Below are 21,758 nucleotides of genomic sequence, written 5' to 3' on the forward strand. Positions count from 1 at the left end.
TGGCGTGGAATGACCCAGGTTTGTTATTGGTAGCTGGAAGTTTGTGGAGGCTTGATCATGGACGTTAGTCATCGGGATGGAGATGTGCCACCAAGCGTCAACGTAGGTGCATCCCCATTAAACGGTGCTATAGATGCCAAACACCCATAGACATTGGGCAAGCCCTCTTATATCAATGTACAGTAAACATTAAACTACTTCTGTAAAGACATGTTTTACTTTCGTAGTCGACCGTGCTCGCGCGATTATCCCTTGAATGGGAGTTTTGTGTGTCTTGTGCTTTCACCGCAAAGCTTGCGTTGAAGCTATGTACCGCACGAAGGTCACGTTGCTCGCTGCAGCGACCGCATTTGCGAAAGGAGTTAGCTGCTCTCTAGAAGAGTCAAAGTAGGGCCTAGTTGAGGTAAAAACTATGACAGCTCGCGCTCGTCCTGTGTATACCTGTCTGTTCTTTTCATGTGTCCTTCTTTGTGTTTCAGCAGCGCGCTGGAAGTTTCTAGCTGCTTGCCGTTCTTCCTGTCACACTCCATTTTTTTTTTGCTATCGCACTGATTGCTTCGCGCTTGAGACGAAACTGTGACTTTTTTCGACGTCCAGAGATTATTGTCAGCCTGAACTAATAATTTATTCAGAAGCCATGGAAAATATTTGCTTGAGTAAACAGAGAGCACTTGCGCTTCGAGCGGAAACCAGCTGGCACTGCTCTCTTTGTATAGGTGCGAAAGGCGGGAGAACCGGAGGCCGTGGGCGGAACTTAGTTGGTAACGAACGCTAGTACACGTTTTTCCCAACGAGCCATGAGCGTGGCCGTGGCTTTGACAGCGCTTAGAAAAATGATTGACGATATGGAGTATGATAAGCTACATCATCGGAATGCGTTAAAGCCTCCCGGAGATTCATTTGAAACGGCGCGTTGCACCGGCGGTGTCCGCAAGTGGAGCCATTTTCACGGGAATTCCCTGCGAAATCTCATTTGCTTCGCCAGCACGAGTGACTTAGGTTTCTCTACCACTTGTTTTTAAGTTAGCGGTCTGAGCTGCACGTATACAGCCTATTAAGAAATGCTGTGAAGATCTATGTTGCACATGTACAGGACTATATAGAAAGAATTTGAATAGAACATAACATATTGGTTTTTGCCTAATGTTGATGCTTATAAACATGACGCACACAAATTTTCTGCCATACACAGCTCATTAAGTTGCCTGGAAATGAGAACGAATGCGTGGCCGCCGGCAGCACGCCGTAGCTATACTGGAGCTTATCGGGTAAGCCATATGCGAGGCTTGTTAACGCCAGTGTTCGCGACAAATGGTGCAGACGTGCGGAGGTATATTCGAGCATGAACAAAAATATTGTAAGAATGAATTCAGGATGAACGCTGGAGAATTAAATGCAAAACAAAATGAATCGCAAATATTGTGATTTGCTGGGCGGAATTTGTATATTGATAATGGTATCAACGCGAACGCTCGCGACTTGCAGTTCTATGCCGCAGATTGGAGGTCTTGCGTGTTTCGAATGTTATCAAGGAGGTGTAAGATAATTCCATGCAGAACCTCCCCTGTAATTCCTCTAAATGCTGCGAAATCGTTTACTACTAATCACCTGATGTTTGTTCGACGTTTGGCATACTTGCGAGGAACACTGGTAAACCAACCGCTCAGCAGCGCCGTCGCGAAAGCGGTATGTTAGGTGAGCATGAAAGGACAGATAGGCGGTGCGCTTTTTGCTCTAGACGACGTCCTGTATCACGCTCTTGTAGTTCCCGCGCATGTTCTCCATTGTGACCTTCGCTGGAACATCGTTGTCGGGTGGTATCGCCACGGCGCCTTTCCTCTCTTAAGAAGATTTCTGTGTCTGACTGATCCGCCCGCGAGCGTCGAAAACTCACTCGAGGAAAGCCACCTTAAACATTGGAACAATCAGATCATCTACGCATAGAATGGAACAATGTGGCATACACATGCATCGTAGATCATTGCAGTTCACATTCGCAGTTGTACCGTTAACATCAATGGGAGAGCTTCAACGACGAACTCTATACGAATACATGCAGTATATAACGGGCGAGCTTTGCGATCGACTCTGGTTCCACAATCAGGCGTCCTCGCTGTCGTGCAGGCGCTCGGGCGATCAGCGGGGCAAGGCGTTCGACGTGATTCGCGAGTACCATACGGGCCGCGGCAATCCAGCTGGGATACCAGTGTGCGGCACGTGCAAGGACACCTTCGTCTGCAGCAAGCATCGTTCAGCATCGCGAACGTTTACATGTACATCCGATGCCTAAGCTCAAGCTCAACGCCGTAGAGGAGCGACTGCTTACGCCTCGACTGCTGTTCATGTGTGTTCATGTGTGTTTGAATGATGGAAGATCTGTCGCTTGATGCCGTACTGACCGCTCCTGTAAGTCAGGCGCTTTGCAGATGAAGATGAAAGCCGTCTTCTAAGCTTTCTTTTTCTTGTCAGTAGACTGAGCTAACCGCCCCCTCCCCTACTCCGAATGCTTTCTGCAGCTAACGCAGTTTAGCCCTGCTTCCGATATTGGCCGACATTTGAAGAAGCAACGTTGACATATTATGATATTAAGTCACGTCATGTCACATCATAACGAGGCCCTGATAACGTATAACGACCTCATACGTTTCAGCGATCGCTGAGGTCACGATAAGCCGCAAGCTGACTTTTTTATCACTTCGTGGTGACGCCGACAGTCCCTTTTCCCCTTTGATGAAGGATGAAGGCCTTTCGCCATAAAAAGGCGAAAATATCACGTCATCCCGCAAGCTTCTCTTTCACTGCTCTTTTTCAGCATTCCCGCGACTAAAATAATAAAGCCGCGCTCCTCGGAAGCGTGAGTGCAGGCGTGATTTCACTTTGTCTCTGTGGCCTTCGCGTGATCTAAAGAGGACGGTATTATAGCCTCGACGGACGGCTTACACCTTGGACAGTAGCACTAATAGTTGGGCGAGAGTTTAGGGTTAATAGTTATGAAACATCGCAACGAAAAAACACGCAACATTGACGAAAAGCAAGATACGAAGACAAGCGAGAAGGACAAGAGTCTTCTCCGCTTGCCTTCGTGTCTTCTTCGTGGGATCTTCTATTCGTGTCTTCTTCCTCGCTTATCTTGCTGTCTTCCTGTTCGGCGCTTGTCTTCATGCCTTCCTGGTTGTCAGTGTTGCGTGCTTTAAATACGAAGGATTTCTTAGCGAACCTTTGGCACTTTGCGCGCTTCTATCTACGTATCTACCTATCTATCTATCTGTCTATCGATCTATCTAGCCGCAGACGTCTGGGTGCTCTCATGATCGCCTCCTTAACTTGGTGTAGATCAAAATTGGCATGGGAGGGTAAGAGCATTTCACGAATATGACTGTCGGGTCATGACATCAATAACGTGGAAGTCCTGTCGCGCACGTCTTCAAACCCTTTTCTTTAGACACGTGTGGCACATGCCCGTTTACCACGGGCCGCGCTGTACGGGTATGCGCCACAGGTGATTGACAGTTTATATCTACCTAGGAACTGCGAGAACAGACGTGGGTAACTTAAATGCGAGAGCGTTAAGAAAAACCGACATTGGCAGCGTAGACACAACAATGGAATGAATGAAAATTAGGATCCCAGCAGGAATCGAACCCAAGCATTCTGCGTGCCAGTCAGGTAGTTTACCACAGAGCCACACCAGGCCTATAAACTGGTTTGGAAAAACAGCCTATGCAGGCGTGATTTCCGTGCAACGTCAATTGTGGTTGTGGCGGTGGCTATCTGATTTTACAAAAAAAACAATAAACACTACATATATACTTCTAGGATACAATCGTCATATCAGATTTCATCTGTGGTTCCAATGTTGGCTCCGCTTTTATAGCAGTCTAATAAACATTACATTTGTATTCCTATGACGCAGCAAGCTATATTGAAGCATTGCTCGACCCCGAAGGAATACATTAATGAAAGTTACATATGATCTTCACATCATCGCTTCGTAAAGTGCACTTAGTCTGCCAGAACGGCACAGTGTCCGCTTGATATCTTACGAGGCTGGGCGATAGCCTCATGCTGGCTGAGGATGATGCCAGACTGATTGACACCCGCTTTGTAGACTAGGCTACGTAGGCCACATCAGGGGCGTAGGCAGAAATTTTGTTCGGGGGGGAGGGGGGGGCACCACCTTGATCTGAGGTGGGGCCCAGGCAAGCAGATGTGGTCGAGCGTCATTTTGAGCTCTGTGTGCCATGGAAAAAACTTGAGGGGGGGCACGGGCCCAGTGTGCCCCCCCCCCCCCCCGTGGCTACGGCCGCATACGCCCTGGTAGTGTATAAATAAGACAAGCGCCGTCCACTGATGTTGGTGTACGTAGCAGTATTCAGGCCTACGAGCCTCGACGGCCCATGCATCACCAACGCGAAGGCTGACTTCAGGTTCCGACATGTCACCGGCTCTATCGACAAATAATTTGTCGACGAAGTGACCGAGGCATCCACGATTTCCAACAGCTGTACTATACCTCATACTTCACTACACATAGACCCCTCTTCTCAGCGATCACGACCGGATCCGATAACAAGTCATGACCAGCCGCTGGTGCTCAAGTGATCACGGTGATGACTTAAAGTCCCTGAAACTTCGTAAAGTAGCGACACTTTCCTCCTCCGCTCGCGTTCCTCCTCGTTCTCCTCTCCTTCACACTCTCTTTTCGAGCATGGCGCCACCTACCTTGCTCTTGCGTAGCAGACGACGCTTCGCAAAAGGAGCGCGCGCTTGCCAGGCGGCGCCCTTTAATCATTCGCACTAGCCGTCTAGCTCTTTGTATCCTTTTTTTTTTAAATTATATGTTGTTTAGGAGATGTTAGGACACGTTTGTAAGGGACATGTGTGATGTTGAATGTTAATGTCTCGCTCTACATAAAGCCTTCTGAAACCTATGCGTTGTACACGTCGTCCTCGCGAGGCGAATTCGCCACGCATACCAGTGACGCACTGAGGCTGCCAATACGCACTAGAGGTAGCCGTTCCGAAGTATCGGTTGGGTAAATATAGTTAACGCCGCTATACGTGCCTGTATCATGTAGCACTGTACACTGCAATACAAAAGGGCGTATTTGAGGCATCTCTTTCCCACAAAACAATATCTAGCATCTGGCTCACTGGTTTTGTTCTTTTTCACCAAATCTCTGCGCTCGCTATTTCCTGTTAACTGTTTAGCAACCTCACAAAAAGGGCGTGCTATGGGGCGTATTTCTGTCCCGAAACAATAACCATCAATCTCGCGTGTCTTTCCTTGCATTATCGCCGGGCGCGCCGCACTTCCAGGTCACGAATGCAGTGCGTGTTCATAAAAAGCATCCTTGATGGGAAAGTGCTGAGCGCCGAGTTTTCAAGAGAGGAAGCGCAAACTAGCCAGAGGACGGTTATTGGTGAGGGGCAAGAAGACTCCACAAAGGTGCGGACAGTTTTTAGAGTGACACATGGGCAATGGGTGTTGGCTATATTAAGAGTGACGACTATTATTTATTTAGAAAATAACTGTCAGTGCAAGCAGCAGCTCGGAGCTTCAATGAAAGAAGAATGCGCCAGAAGGCGTACATCATTTCCAGTCGATACATTTAGACAGCGTTGGTTGATTCGTTAAGAGAATAGACGCACCAACCATAGTGCGCATGTGTGCCTCGTAGACGTACTTGACATACGAACTATACTCGCTGCTCAATGAACGAGCAAGCGAACGAATAAACTAGCCTGCCACCGTAAACGTTTCCTTCGCGAGAGCTCCACTCGCGGATATTAATATCATTTGGGGTTTTACGTCCCACTACCACGATATGATTATGAGAGACACCGCAGTGGAGGGCTCTGGAAATTTTGACCATCTGATGTTCTTTAACGAACACTGAAATCGCACGGCACACTGACTTCAAGCTATTCGCCTCCATCGAAATGTGACCGCCGCGGTCGGTCGCGACCTTCGGGTCAGTAGCCGAGCACCGCAACCTCTGCTCCACCGCGGCGGAAAGCCACTCGCGGATATAAACCTCCACACGAAACGCACGTAAACCTTCGCGCTAAATAACACGTGTACGTGAGGTTCCTAAACGATGAATGCACCCTGCGACTCGGTTGGACACGCACGCTTTGCCTACCTACCTTCTATCGCAAGTCCACCGGCGGATCTGTCGGCGTCAAAGAGCCAGAGAAAGCTATTTGCTTCTGGGAAAAAAAAAAAAAAAACAAAAAAAACGAGCACGCAACCAAAGCAGAGAGTACCACACCTAATGTGAGCTTTCACACGGCAACTTTGTTTCTTTAAGAGAACTGCGCCGAATCTCTGAAGTTTCGCAATCACATTTTCGAAAAAAAAAACTTAGTACAGGCCCCACCGAAGCAGCATTAAAACGTGTGAGCAATAGCGACGTACTGCCCAATTAACTGAGACGTGTCTACGGCGTTATAGCACGCAGCGATTTGCGCGAACCTCGACGAGTACTTATAGTGAGAGGATAGCAACTTACATCGCATAGTCGCGTCGAAAACGTCGACCGAAAGTTCTATCTTCCTATTCGGTGTAACCAAGCCTTCCTTCGCAACTCGTTGCGCTTCCCGGACGGTATCATAAACAGCTTTTTGCCTTCACTTGATTTGTTTCGGCACCCGAAAGCGCAGCAGAAGCCCATGGCAACCAACCGTGACGTCGGTCTTGTGTGTAAGGTATCTCAGAACACAACGCACGTGGAATGCAAAGCGCGTATCCATAAAACACATGCGCTGGGAACCAGCGAACCCGCGCTTCGAGAGCGAAGATGGCAGTCGCGAGCGACTGTAAACAAACGAACGCTACGAGCGGTCCCACGTGACGGCAGTTGGCCAATGCCGACGCGGCGTCAGGCTCGGAGAGGGCAGAGGAGGGAGAAAAGAGAGGAGGCGCGCTTTCATGCACGTATGTCGCTACTTTACGAAGTTTCAGGGACTTTATGATGACTAACTTGTTCAAGAACTGTCAAGAACCTCTTCCGCACATGCACACAGGTTCGTGAAACATGCGTCCGCTCTCCGTCGTAAGGGATAAGTATAAGCACTTCATATCAGCTTACCGCTTCTGGTGCTGGTAATACCCATGTTGCCGTTGGCAGCGTTACCCAACTGTAAACAACTGGTTATATAACACATATGCGGATCTTCAACATATATGTGTGCGTGTAAAACTTATACAAATCTTTATCGTCATTTTCTAACGTTTCGCTCAGTAAAGCAATTACGCCACACTCAACTTCCCGCCGCATGCTTCGCATAATATCCACGCCCAGGGTACGTGGAATCTGCCGATTTTTTTCGTTGCGCCCTTTCTTAATCATTACACCTTGGAGTCGTCATGCGAGAATGCATTAGGAACGCTGGAAGTTTTTCGCAACGTTTGGTGCGGAAGAGCGGAGCCCAATGCAAATATACGTCAACATATCGCAAGAATAAAATTACATTAAACATTGGGGTAATAGATAGAAAGAACTGTACTTTCATATTAAATAGAAGCGGTCAATTTGCATTTGGAAACTATTTTTAATACGAGCGTAAGTGCTTGCGAATACAGTGGCGCGCAGGAGATCGGAGGTCTTGTCGAGGTCAGTAATTAGCAAGGCGGTTGAGAAACATTCCACACAGAATCTCCAATGCAACTTTTCTAAATTATCAGCAAGCGTTCGGTGCTATCACTTGCTCTTTTGTCGTCGTACGCTGCTGTTTTTCAAGAACTGCGAGAGTATCTTTTGCGATAATTCCAAGAGACACTATCAAAAATATCTTGAAACGCAAAAGCGCTGTCGCGAGAGCAGCACGCTAGTCAATATGCACGAAACGAAGAACAGCCCAATAGCACGCTGTTTGTTCTCGATGACGTCCTGCGTCTCAGGAGTGTCCTTCCCACACTTGGACTGTTTGCGGCTTTTTCTCGAACAATGTTGTTTTTCTCTGATGTTATTTAGTTTATTTATATACACAAAATGAATTGTCAGTACGTCAATACAGATCATATATGATATTTGTTGGAGTTGTATGGGGAATAAGACATATGATGAAAAGATTAGGCACAAATATGCGGCAGTTAATGATCATACGAGGTAACATACACAAGAATTATATTGATACTTATGAAATGTGCCAATATTAAGTGTGGGTAACACATATATACATCATACGATCGCCACATTTACTATGTACACACAATAATTTATCAGTACACACGACAAATACGCCAGACTTAACTGGGTGGTAGGCATGTTGACATAAAGTGAGAAATTTATTCACACTATTTACTACTAGCTATGCGTTCGGGTAATCAATTCCGTTCTGTAATCGTGAGGTGGAAAAAATGATATTAACAATACGTATGAACATAAACAGGTGGCTGCGAATGTACACTTTAAAAAGCATTCCTGCTGAATGGAGAAAAATATGAGGGAAGCTCACGATCAAGTATTGCGTCATTGAAAGTTTGGAGGAGTTTTCATAAAATATAAAGAAAAGAAGAGATTGTGAATCGCATATGAAAAGTGAAAACAAAGGCGGGCGTGAATATTTACTGAGGAGAGCAAAAAGGAATCACAAGGAATATTGGGTGCGATAACAGAAAGGGCACAGCTTTACAATTTGAAGCCAGAGCTGAATGAACCCAGATAGAAACACACTGCAGTAAACATTTACCAAACGGAGGAGGCATGCGTCTTTCGTAAAAAAAAGTCACAGTTTCGCCGCAAGGGCGAAGCAATGAATGCGATAGCAAGGAACTAATGCTATACGAAGTGAGGCTCGCCAATGGATACTCTCAGTTTGAACAGCGCTTCTGTTGCAAAGGCGGCCGAAGCAGCGAAGGAAACTAGCGTGCTTCAAGTGTCGAGCTGTGACACTTGATAGTTCGCGCTCATCTTCTGTTTGTTCGTTTAGCGGCGTCCCTGAGCTCGAGTGACATTCGTACGCGCCGTAACATGAGCGCGGACATCACGGTGAAAGCGTGAAACATTCCTCTACCCCGCGCCACGAGAAAACCGCGCGAGCAGACAGCGGAAGGGCAAGCTTCTCCCATGCGCAAATATAAGAAGCGAGCGAGCTCGCCGACGACTTTTAAATGCGCCCGTCGGGCTCCTAGCGCCACCTCTCTGGTAATGAATAAACGCTTATTATCGCCTTCTGTCTCTGAGTCCGTCCAGCGCTAAATGGTGTGTATATAACGCTCGCCGTTAGCTACGTGGAGGATCTGCGTTTTGTGGCGTAGTGGATAGCGCCGCTCGCTGCAGAGCAAGAACTCCCTGGTTCGATTCCGCGCTTCGGAAGCATTTTTCTGAGTTATTTTTCTTTGGGGCCTTTATATATATATACATACTTATACATATACGGTGCATGACGGCGGCGACGGCGACGGCAAAATCCAGCCGAGACTGTCCATATAATTGCTATCGCAATAAAAATCCGAACATGAAGTGTACTCCACTGCCATGCCGTCCTGCTATGTGACAGAGTCGACGTCAAAAACATTTACTGCTCTTTTGTTTTCAGGTTGGCTTTGCTGCATGATTCGACAACTTTGCTAGAAAGAAAACTTTTAGTTGAGTTGCAGAAGGAAAGGATCTCATAACGCCTTGCCATGAGCGTTTTCTTGAATAAAGTGAATATTCGCGAAAAGTGTCAATGCCCGATGATGCAAGCTGTCACAAAAGGTGTCGTTGGCCATACTCGAAAAGCTTGAATAATGATTTTTCTGAGACGAAGTTTACGAGATTACAGAAAAGTGTGCCTTTCGTACTGTTTAAGCTAAAACTTTCAACACCTGGAGCAGTGTGTCGGAACGAAACGAAGACCAAAAACGAAAAACGAGAAAAAAAACATATTTTTGACCGGAAGGGAAACGTAAGCTAAACTTTATCTATTATTTCGTTCCAGAGTGTAACCGAAACTTTTAAAATTATTTTTCTTTTCACGAGAAAACTTAGCACTCCGGAACAACTGAGGTCTGGCAACGTGAGCAGTTATGCATATCTCAAGGTACACTATTAGTGCGTACCTCAGGCAAGAATTCCAAGGCAGATATTGTTGCGCATACGGACAAAGAAAACGAAGGCCGGTGAACGTGATTGCCGCTCCTAGGCAGCTAGAGAGAAGAAGACGACGCTGGGATATTCAACCTGCTGGCCGCTCCTGCGCTCACCTTCGCTACCAAATAAACGGTCTCTTCAGTCGTGCGGTCTCCTTCGATCGCAACAATATGTTTAAATTGTGCGAAAATCGAAAAGAGTGGCAACCAGAGATGTTTATATTAACGCAAGTGGACTTTTTCGCGCTTTTGAGTGGATAGGACATTATCGGTGCTGAAGTTTTTTACAGCGAAAGTTGTTTGAGATCACAACAGCCAATTTTGGCGCCTTAGTTGTCCGCCGCCGCTGGTGTCCGTAACCGCTACCACGTGAGATAAGAAAAAAGAAATGAGAAACAAATTTCTAAGATCGGATGGGACATTAACCCGCGCCCCCTCTGTGGCAGTCGGGTATTACACCAGAGTGCCACGCTGGTGCTTGTAACTCCTTCGCAAAAATACTCTATACAGGCGTCATGTCGGGAAACAAATCGTGTTAACATGTAAAATTGTAGCGTAGCACAAGAGTAAAAGAACAACCTGGCGTCACACAGTGCGAATTACCAAACGAGTCGGTCGCTGAATTCTTCCAACCCGTTACAAAATGCTCAGGTGTAATTTTTCATTGTCATCAGCCACAGTAGAAAGTGCACATAATGCCTTACAGTTGTGTAGCGGGTGCCACGATTCTCCGAAGAAGGACGAAAAATGGAACAGTGGGTGATTCGCAACTTCAGAAAAAAATTACGCCATCTCCGCTAAAGGGGACCATGAGGCGATGCGAAGCAGCGTTTCGGCAAGTCGAGCCCGCGTTTCAGAGGGGAAATGGAGAGGGAGAAAGTGGGAGAGGGGAAGGGGTAGTGGAGTGGAAGAAAGCGGGAGAGGGGGAGGGGTACTGGAGAGGGAGAAAGTGGGAGAGGATGTGTGTGTGGAGAGGGTTCGCGCATGCGCAGTAAGGGTGGTCACGTCGCTCACCACCACCAGCACCGATTTGAACTCCGCCATTTGAACTCCGCGATTTGAACTTCTGAGACCGTGCTCACTCCCTTGACAATAGTTATTGAGCCCGCTAATAAAAATCGCAATTGACATTTGAGAAAATAAATCCTATGACTTGCAGGGTGTACAGGTTTGTGCTAGTTGGTAGGAATTTATTTTACAGTTACTTCCGCTCCTCTGCAGAACGTGTCAAGAACGTGTTTTAACCCTTTCCCACTTAACCCATTAGGGACCGGTTTCTTTTTTTATGAGATTTTTCAAAACAGATGTCATTTTTTATCGTATAAGCGTCTAAATAAGTCACGCCGAAACTTTCATTGCCAGCGTGCTCTCAGTTTACAAAATATGGCCTGTGACCATATATAGTTGCGCTGGGCCCTTAGGCTGCAGCAAAAATCACAAAGTGAGATATTTTATTCAGGGCCTTGATACATTGCGAAAAATGTAATTAGTGATTTGTCAGTCACTTAATTATTGTGATATGGTATGAAACACGGAATGCACATGCCGACATCACATTTTGCGCACTGTGTGCGCGGCGCGCTGTTGCAGCTGTCTCCAGCGCACCTGCGCACTTTGCCTTTGGGCACGGTTCCAACGAAGTGGGCAGTTTTGTCATAGCGTGGGTCACAAAGCGCACTGTCACCAAGCATCGACGTTCTTCTACGGCCACGTTCTTTTGGCTTGTTTTCCCATCGTGTGAGGTAGCTTTGGGCGATTTGCCTCCTGAACTCATGTTGAGTGATGTTGGATCCTGTGCTGAGAATAAGTGCCCAACCGTTGCTTATGGCTACGTAGCAAAGCTAAGTGATTATCTGGCACCACCATTTCTTGCCAAGAATTGCAATTTGTCGCTCAGGGTGAGGCTCGTATTGTCGGCACATTGGAGAAACCGCATAATTTGCACGAAACGGTTTCTTCGCGTGGCGTATAATACCATTTCATTACGCATGTCGGTTCCACTGTCGCAGTAGCACTTCTTTCCCGGCAAGCGGTTGTAACCGGAAAGAACCAGCACGAAACGAAAACACTTGCTCTCCGCTTTTGTGACCTCCGGGTCCGGCATATTCAAAAATAAAGCATAGCTTCTTGTTTGTTCTACAAAGAGATCTATGACACTTTAATCAAAACAGATTTCAAACAATTGTACAGGCGAAATGTTTGTGTAAGCGGTGAAATTTGGGTGTGGAGATATTGCGGAACTTTTCACAAGGTCACTATTCTTCCACTTGATACTTGAAGGTAAATTCGCGTCAGTGCCTTCATCTCCTGCACCTCGGGGAAATATTTGGTGGTTTATTGCCTTGTTCATACTCTGCTTCATCTTCATCAGAATCACATCCACCAATACGACGGCCGTCTGCAAGAACGGTTTCAGCACCTGCTCTAAGCTGCCCACTACTGAGGTTGTCTATGAGGCCACCAGAATCCTCATCAGCGGAATTTTCGTCTGAGTAGATGGTAGCCTCCGGCGGCTCAGTGTAGATAACCGACACATCTTCATCGTCCTCTTCGAGTATTCTAGTTATTCGTTCTAAAGTCAACCTCGGTAGGCAATAGATTCACGTATTAGTGCCGTGGAATTACCCTACAAGGAGCGTAAAACAAAGTAACGAAATTAAGAAAATACGGAACCTAAAGGCCCAGCGTGACCATATGGCAACACGTAAAATAACACGCTTTTTCACAAAGAACACATCAGTTTATCTCTCTCAAATTGTCACCGTAGGTCCCTTACTACATGTACTCTGCAGGAACATATATATTATGGTATAGGAAAAAAGAATATTATAAGAAAAATCACACCATTAAAAAGATGGCAAGTAATAATCACAAATCCAATGTTTTTTATGATTACCTTACATTCATATTTTTGCATAAAAAACGTTACGAACCGTTACGGAACTTTTTTTTCATTCCGGAACAGAAAGGGAACGGAACGTTTTGCGGTGGAAGCAAACTAAAACGGAAACGACAAACATTTCGTTTCGACAGCCTGACCTGGCGACGCCTAATTCTATGAATTATGGTGCAACACACGCGGAATAACGGTGTTAAGGAGCGCGTGGCATCGACACTGCGACTACATAAACATCGCAAGATTTTGAATAAGCAAAGGGAATGTCGCAGTTTTACAACGATGCTCTACATGACTTATATCCCCGGCATTCCTTGACTGCAATGCCATTACAGTGGACAGAAAACCACCCAAGAATTCAAGCAAAAGGTGGCATCGGCCCTATGGGAAGCACAGTCAATTGCAATTGTAAATGTGCACGGAAACAAACTTGAAACTGTCGCTCCAAGAAAGCAATAGCCGATAGAAGCAAGAAAACCAAATGATACACAAGGGTAATAAATGAAGCATAAGTTAGTTCGGAAATACGCCGATAACAGTTTGAAAAACTTTTGAAGCGACGAAGCTTGGCATATGTTTCAGCTCCACTAACGTGACACCGGGGGACTGACGAAGCATGCAGTGTTCGCCGGTTTTCAGCTTCATCGGCCCTGCGTCGGCATTGTCTTTCGTGGTCGAGCGCGCGTTCTCACTTCTTCCTAGCTTACAGTTCAGCGTCCATCGCGGAAAAAGCGTTTCCGGAGCCAACGCGCCTTTCGCTCTCTCGCGCCATTTGGCGCGCGCTAATTTGGCGCTGGTGAAATCCTGGTGGGAGAAGCAATAGTGCCCTCGCTGAGGCGGTGGCGCCCTCTCCTGCGCTGAACCGATTTTATTCATTTAAATGAGAGGCTGACTTGCCGGAAGTTGTCTTTGTGTTAGACACCACAGTGTGCTACGAAGTATGCTTTACAGCAGAACGCTTGGTATTTGAAACCAATTCTGAGACGGAATTTCACAAAGTTCTGTGAATACATGCGGTTAAATCCTGAATATTCCTCTCGTACAAATCAGTTTAAATCGTGTTAGTTTATTGTGAACCAGCTTTGACTTATTATACACTTGTTTTTTACCATAGTTTGACAACTTGATTTACCCTGTCCACACATGAGACGCCAACAAGCCGAGACCCTAAGGTGCTTCGTCCCTAAAATGGTCGACAATTCCGTCTACAATGCGCTATACTAGGGGACAGCGCAAGCCATCCAAACACTGAAGTCTCAATGAAAGCGTTACGGGTCGTGCTTCGCAGAAAAGGTGAGCGGTTCACTAATAACAGTTGCTGGGTGTTCAAGGGGAAACCACGGCATGATTATGCGGCTCGTCATCGAAGTAGACTCCGAATTAGTTTCCACCAAGTGGGATTCTGTAACGTGTATGCAAAATCTAAGCACAAATGTGTTCATTGTGCTTTGCCGTATCAGAAATGCGGCCGCCGTCGCAGCAAATAAGGACAATGATTCAAAAGTATTACGAGCTGCACTACGTTAGAGTGGTAAGCTGTCACTGAATTCTGAAGCGGCCTTCTCGCTTGCGGCCGCTCAAGGAAACTGCCTTGTCGGCGAAAGCTCAAGACCCGCAGTCGGCTCAGCGCGAATGGACCCAACTGTACCAAGGTTCTCAAGTAAGGTTATTTGTTTTACTGACAAGAGTGGCACAAGTGGCACAACATCATTTTCGAAAGTCCTGAGAAGGCATCAGTGACAGAAGCACTGAACTATAAAATACGCATTAAAATATTACGATTTAAAATCTCTCTATATCCGAATGACGACGCCTAAAAGGGTAAGAACTGCCTTACAAATAAGAGAGAAGACTTGCTAATGCGTTCTTCTTGACAGACGGTGCGGGAGATCAGACGCAAGCTCCAAGAGAGACCCTGTGAGAGAGAGAGCGAGTGGAACTTTATTCAAAGGAAATGGGAATCTTCGACGCACTATGGCTGGGGTCCTACGTCCAGGGTTCCACTGGCCTTGGCCGCCCGCAGGATTTGCTCCAAGAGCGCGAGCTGCACTCCCGGGTCCAAGCTGGCACAAGCCTGCGAGAGTAAAACCGAAACAAAACGCCGCAGTAAAGAAAGACAATGAAAATTAAGGTTACAGTAAATATGAGATTTAATAATATTATTAGCGCGAAAGTCCCCGAATTCAGTTGTGTGATTGAAATCAGAGGTCTTATTGTACTCGGAAATTAGCGAAGAGGTTTTAAATAATTTCCCCGAAAGATGTCTTCATAGACCCGCGTAAATCAAAGTCTCACTGGCGCGTTACAGGTTGGTACTAATCGCCAGTTCTTTTGTCGTCACATGCTGCTATGTTTTAGTCAACTGCGGAAAGAGAGAAGCCAGGTTGCAATAACGAAATTTTCAGTGAGCATGAAACGACGAGGGGTCCAGTACACTCTTAAAAAAAGAGTCAAAAGAGACTCACGTCTGCCTGACTCTCTTTGTGGCAGCTGACGGTCACCTTTTTTCCTAAAGATAATCGCAGTGCTCTGGTCGGCGCTCCTGCATGAAATAGATGACTCCCTTGCTCCATGGGAGTCAGTCATGGACATGCATATGCAGGGTGATTTTTTTTATTGAAAACCTTACTGTCTGCGACCAAAATACGGTTCGGTGGTTTGGCGCGTGCATAAAATGATATACCGAAAGCTACCGGTTGAGAATATATAGATTGCGATTGTAAAATGCGCAAGTACGCCCGTATTATGTGATGACTTCAGTTACAATATTGCTGAAATAGCGCGTCGAAACGTCTACAAAAACGCAGGGTTCTGAAAAATTTAAAGTCTTGCCCTCCAAGCGAAACATTGATAGTTATGACAACGTTTCACAAAGACAGCGCTGACAAATTTACGAAAATTAAAACGTTTGCAAGTGAGGTTCGTAAATTCATACGACTGCATGTACTGCAGGAAACATACGCTTACTAGAGAAATGAGCATGCATGGTGTTGAAGTGGTAGCATGCATGCAAAAGTAGTAGAAAGCAGAAAAGTAGGGCGCAGAAAGGTCTGCTTTCTCCTACTTTTTACTCGTGCCTTTCTTGCATAGTTTGCGCTAAAATGTGCCCCGTCGATTTTAAAGAACTGACCTAGCAACAAGTCTTACTCATGCATGATGTTGCACGCGCAGGCGATCGGGAACAGATCTAGCTCGATGACCGTGAAAACATGTGCCGCAAAGCCGTCATGAAGGCCCAACCGCATGCACGCGACCTTTGAGCGACGGCGACGAGTGACAGCGAGAAACGGGCTCCATCGCGCTGTCGCGTCGCGACGGGAGCACCCACATGTTCGCGACGAAATGTCACGGTTGCTCGATTGAAAACTACTGCGTGCGCGCAGGTAAATTTCGAAAAAGAATTACATTGTAGATGAATGGCAACATGCGAAATTTATTATTTTCTTGTGCGAGATAAGGAAGCCATAAAATCGTTTCGTGACTTTCTTTTTCAGAAATCTTTTATTTAAACGCGACAGCAGTATTTGCTGTGCTCTAGACGGGGAGCCCGGAGGCGTAGGCTACTACGTCGCACTTTGCAAGCCGCGTTATGTTAGGGTTAGTCCACGAGCCGCTTCTGCATAACGTTTCCTCTTGCAGTCATTTAGCGTTTAAGAAAAGCCGCAGTGCCTCACATCGCTGCCTCGGAAGAAGAAGGGCTACCTCACACGACGTCGATGTTGAGGTTGCAGCAAGCGACAACCAGTGCAACAAGCTACTAGCTAAAGATGAAAACTAACCGCTAACTAACCGTTAAGGAGAAGTAGAGCTCAGGAGCTTGAGCTGATTGCAAGAATGTTTACTTACATGACAATTTGGTAGCGCGTTTTAGGAGCGTCTCGACGCTGGGAACCTGGAGAAGACCAAGGCTTTAGAGCGCGAGCGTCTCGACGCTCGCGCTCTAAAGCCTTGGTCTTCTCCAGGTTCCCTGTTGGAGAAAACCGTTGAGTTCAGGACAGTCCAATCAACAAGTTGTCTTCATCTCCGCCCCCAAAGGGGAAAGGTCAAGCACTGCCTCCTTCCCACCCCAGGAAAGAGAGAAACGGCGCGCCCGGCTCGACGGACGGTGCCCGGGAGGTGAACAGACGACACAATAGGGAGCCATACACACTGGCCGTGTTGCCAGGTGCAGTCCTTCCTTGTCTCGATAGCGGCGCGGGCTCTGCCAACAGCCAGCTCCTGCCCGGGTCACCAAATCATAAAGGCACCGCGGAGTGCGACAAATATTCCCGATGAGGGATTCCCGATTGCACAAGTGACTGCTTTTTCCTAGCAGCCATGGCGGCAAACAGCTTACTTTCAGGCCATAAAACTGTCAAACATGGCCATGTGTGTCCGCGGCGATTAACGTGGGGAACTGACAGCTTCAAAGGGTTCAGGACACGACTGCCGTGTTGTCGCCATATCAGGTATTCTTCGGGGAACATTGACGATGCAGAAAACAGGGCAGATGCCGTCAACTCATTCCCACTTTCCAGCGGCGCCAATCCGTGCAATCCGATAATAACAGCCCGTCCGCCGCTGCAGGAGGTCTGGAAGGGGACGCAGCGCCAAAACACCCCGGAGAGGCCGCAGACCTACGTCCTTGTTTTGGTTCTCACGTAGGCTGAGCCCCAGCTTTGGAACTGAGAAACGGCTTGCAAGTGCCGGCAATGAGCCAGCCAAACTCAAGCCACAACAAACAGAGAGCACCCAACTGACATTGACAAATGCCAGGCCACAATCCCTAATCAAAGCATCTTCGAAAATTACACTTACGTTCTCGCTCGTGAAAGTCACGGATCAATTAACAAATGTTATAAGCAACACAGAGACAATAAACATGAACAAAATCAATAGCATAACGGTTTTGTATTATTTCCAGAGAAAGCCACACCCTCTAAGGCACGCAGCTGCTACGGGATATACAAAAATGAGAGGAAGGAATTTTTTTAAAAAATCACACCATCTCCCACTAAAGGGGACCATGAGGCGATGCGAAGCAGTGTTTCGGCATGTAGAGCCCGCGTTTCAGAGGTGGAGTGTTGAGGGGGAAAGGGGAGAGGGGTAGTGGAGAGGGGGAATGGGAGGGGGAGAGGGAAGGGGAGAGCTTAATGCAGCGACAGAGAAAAGACCGACACCCGCGTTCTTGTTCTTGTTCTTGTTCACCTGCAACTTTGGCTCACACCCACTCCTGGTTCAACACTTCTTCTTTTCTTTATTGCGTGCTCACGAGCAGCCTCGCCTTACGCCCGCTTCTTCGCGCGTCTTGTGCACGGTATGGCGTTTCCCGCCAACGTTTTCCCGCGGTAGATTCAACCATAGAGTTTCCTAAAATGACCTAGAGGGAACTCTGGCGCTGCGATCGTTCAGCCACCATGGGAATGATGGGTAGTACACGGATTTGCCTAGTCTTCGTGCTTGCGGGCTTCGAACGCACTTGTGGCTTTGTTTATTGCTATGTTTTGGTTTTCTTTCGGATAAAAGAATGGATCGTTGTGAACTTCGTGACCAGATTTGAATCGGTGAGCCTAAAGAAGTTGAAGTGGTGAAGTGAAACTGCTGATTTTTGCTGAACTTCGTTTTGCGACAAAGCGGATGCAGCCGACGCGGAGCCAAACGGAGCCGAAAGAACGAAGTTTAGACAAATCCGTGTACTACCCATGATTCCCATGCTGGCTGAAGCGCGATGCATTGCAGCTCCCATAGACACTAGCGCCAGAGTTCCCTCTAGTAAGTATTGTAGGAAACTCTATGGATTCAACATCCTCCCGGGGCCGCGCTGTGGTCGTTTGCATCCAGTAGGTACAGCCGCTGAGCCGTGCGCCGGACTTGATGGTCGTTTCGGTAGGCGAGCTTGAAGTGTGTCGCTATGCCGTCCTTGCCTAGATACGCCTTGACCACTCTAGTGACTTTTACTGCAGTACCGTTACGTTGCCATTCTGGATAGCCATAATGTCGCCAACGTGCAGTCAGAACGAAGATGGATGGCACTGATGAGCGGAGCGCAGGCGAAGCAAATATTCTTTCTTCCTGCTTTTCCACAACCGCTGCAAAAGCTCGTGCTCGCACTTCACACACCTTCGCAGGTCATGCGCGGTGGAACCAGGCAAACACCCTGCAGTTCTTGCTGGTAGCCGCACGACGTGCTTGCCGGTTAGGAGGTGCGAGGGTGACAGTGCCCGTGCATCCTTGGTTTCCTCGCAGAGTTGCGTTAGAGGGCGGTCATGTACTGTCACGCCTCTATGGTCTTCAGATGTCAATGACGGGTAACGTGAAAAGTGATGGTCAGAAAGAACAGGAAGTTCCGATGCCCACTTCCGCAAGTCCTCGACGTCAGGTGGAAGAGGCTCCTCCCAATCGATACCCTGCCTCCATTGCCGTCCACGCTTTTCCTCATCTGGTGGTGTGGCACGGCAATCACGCGTCACGCCTCCTGGAATGCTGCAGCGAAGACATACGGTTTGTCTTGGCCTTGAAGTAACTCCTGGTGATGATGACCGCGCTGTCACTGCTATGGTGGTCAGTAAATGAGGCGATGTCGATGTGTCCGCTGCCTCATGGTTTTCTGACACTTTCCCTGAGGTGGTTTTCTCATGTGAGATTCGTCTCTGTTCCCGACTTTCCACTTCAGCTTCAAAGAACTTCAGGTTTTCCTTCACTTTCTTTTCTCTCGATTGCCCTGCAGGGTCCGCGATGCCTGTTTCGTTCTTTGTGCGCTTACGGTACAGGATAGCCAGGTCTTCTGGCAATGAGCGCAACAGTACTCGGTGTGGAACAGCCGCGTTCTCTGCAAACGGCGTGCCAAGGCTGACCAAACAGCTGGTCCTGAACTCGATTTTGTCGTGCACGTCCGGCAGCCTTGATACTTGGGACGAAGACTCGATCGGCTCAATGGCAAGCAGGCTGTCTGTGTGATCATCGACGAGAGCTTTTCGGACATACCCTTCGGTGGACACCTTGACGGCAACGTTGTAATTCTTCTCAGTCAGGCGTGTTCCTTTGGTCGCTCGCCTCGTAGAGCCGGCCAAGTTAGGCTTCAAGCACTTGAACGTTTCGATGTCTGTGAGCTTGGGGTGCGTGTGAATGGTCGCCTCGCAGTGCTCCCAGAAACCCGGTAACTCACAGTTCTCGCTGCTGAAGGTGGGTACTTGAAGTTTCGGCAAGGCGACTCGGAAGCCCGGTGCTCGTGGCCTACTGTTCCCAACGATTCTTTGGCCGATGGTGTCCGAGTGGGCAGCTTCCATGGAGCTGCTGGATCCGTCAATTGTATCCGCATGCCTCGGCTGGTTGGCTTCGATGACGGTAGGACCAACCGATGCACACGCGTTCAGCGCGGACCGAAGCCTGCTGACGGCTTTCACGATCTTCTCGTGGTACTCGATAGCGCCCGTAATTTCCTCGCCAAACTCCTCACCGTCAAGGGCATAGGCGATCTGTTTGTCCAGTTCAGCGAGAGCGGAGACCTTGTCGCGAAGCTCGTCGATGAGTTCGTGCAAGTCGGCGGAAGACGGTACTGTGCCTTGCAGGAGGATCTCGCTGGCCTCGGACAGGAGTCGGGTAGTGGCACCCCGAAGGACGCCTCGATCCCTGCGTAACTTGTTCATCCTCGTTACGGCATCGGTGCGTAGGATGTCGGCCTTCTCCCGGGATTTAGGCACCAATAATGCAGCGACAGAGAAGAGACCGACACCCGTGTTGCTTGTTCTTGTTCTTGTTCACCTGCAACTTTGGCTCACACCCACTGTGGGGGATTGGCCAAGACATGAGTGGTTTTATAAATGTTATAATTCTTTAGAGTTGCCCTGGTTCAACACTTCTCTTTTCTTTATTGCGTGCTCACGAGCAGGCCCGCCTTACGCCCGCTTCTTCGCGCGTCTTGTGCACGGCATGGCGTTTCCCGCCAACGTTTTCCCGCGGTAGATTCAACAGAGGTGATGTGGAGAGGGGAGGGGGAGGGGAGGGGAGGAGAGATGGGAGTGGAGAGGGGAAGTGGAGAGGGGAAAGGAGAGGGGTGGGAAAGGGAAAGGGGAGGGGGAGTGGAGAGGGCAAGTGGAGAAGGTTTGCGCAGGCGCAGTAAGGGTGGTCACGCCGCACACCACCACCACCGGATTGAACTCCGCTATAAGGTGCTTCACATGTAATACGTTAATGCATGTTATGAACACAACACGCAAAAAGGTATGCAAAGTTACTTTGGTGTTAAAGTGAATAGGCACGGCTGAGACAAGCAGCGTTTCCGCTATCTTGCCCAACATCGTGGTCCATACAACACACCTCAGCTTTTGCGACAGGGCATATTTTGCCCATCAGAGTGTAGCCGGCGGCACGCATTTGCCCAGGAACATCCCTGAGATAGCTCAAACCCTCCATCCAGCTGAAGGAAAATACAGCAGTGCCTACTAGATAGGGAGGTGCGTAACCTGGATTGCCCTCAAAAAGAAGATCCATAATTCGGAAGCATAACGACGCGTAATTAGAGCCGAATGTAAGGACAAGATCCGGCCCTGTGGCCTCGAAAGGCACTGAAAGCAAGGAAAACAGAGTAGCCGGCAAACAGGCATTACAGTCTGTCAGGCTCACAGCACATAACCCTTCTGAATAAGGCAACACTAGGGAGGACTCCCGTTGTTCCTTGAGCCTCGCTAGGAGGGTTCCTAGTGACTTGAAAATTTCTTCGCCAGCGCATTCGTCACGGCTATCGACTTGCGGGTCAGCAGCGTTTAACCCTTCTTGAATCGCGCAGCGCTTCATCTCAGGCGA

At 48.0% G+C, this 21,758-nt stretch overlaps 1 protein-coding gene across 1 annotated transcript; it reads right to left on the reverse strand.

Annotated features, from left to right (window-relative positions):
• Window positions 1–16,819: 16,819 nt before the first annotated feature.
• Window positions 16,820–21,253, reverse strand: LOC119406592 (uncharacterized). Its single transcript, XM_037673327.1, has 3 exons — window positions 21,247–21,253; window positions 19,720–20,511; window positions 16,820–16,944 (listed from the first exon to the last, which is right to left on the reverse strand). The coding sequence occupies exons 1-3, from the start codon at window positions 21,251–21,253 to the stop codon at window positions 16,820–16,822; spliced, it is 924 nt and encodes a 307-aa protein (XP_037529255.1).
• Between the last annotated feature and the right edge of the window lie 505 nt (window positions 21,254–21,758).

Source organism: Rhipicephalus sanguineus, chromosome 10 (genome assembly GCF_013339695.2).
Source record: "Rhipicephalus sanguineus isolate Rsan-2018 chromosome 10, BIME_Rsan_1.4, whole genome shotgun sequence".
NCBI classification, from domain to species: Eukaryota; Metazoa; Arthropoda; class Arachnida; order Ixodida; family Ixodidae; genus Rhipicephalus; species Rhipicephalus sanguineus.

Coding starts and splice junctions, on each gene's coding strand:
- LOC119406592 (XM_037673327.1), bottom strand. Junction 16,945..19,719: donor AGACCTGGCTATCCTGTACC/GTAAGCGCACAA, acceptor TTTCTCCAACAG/GGAACCTGGAGAAGACCAAG.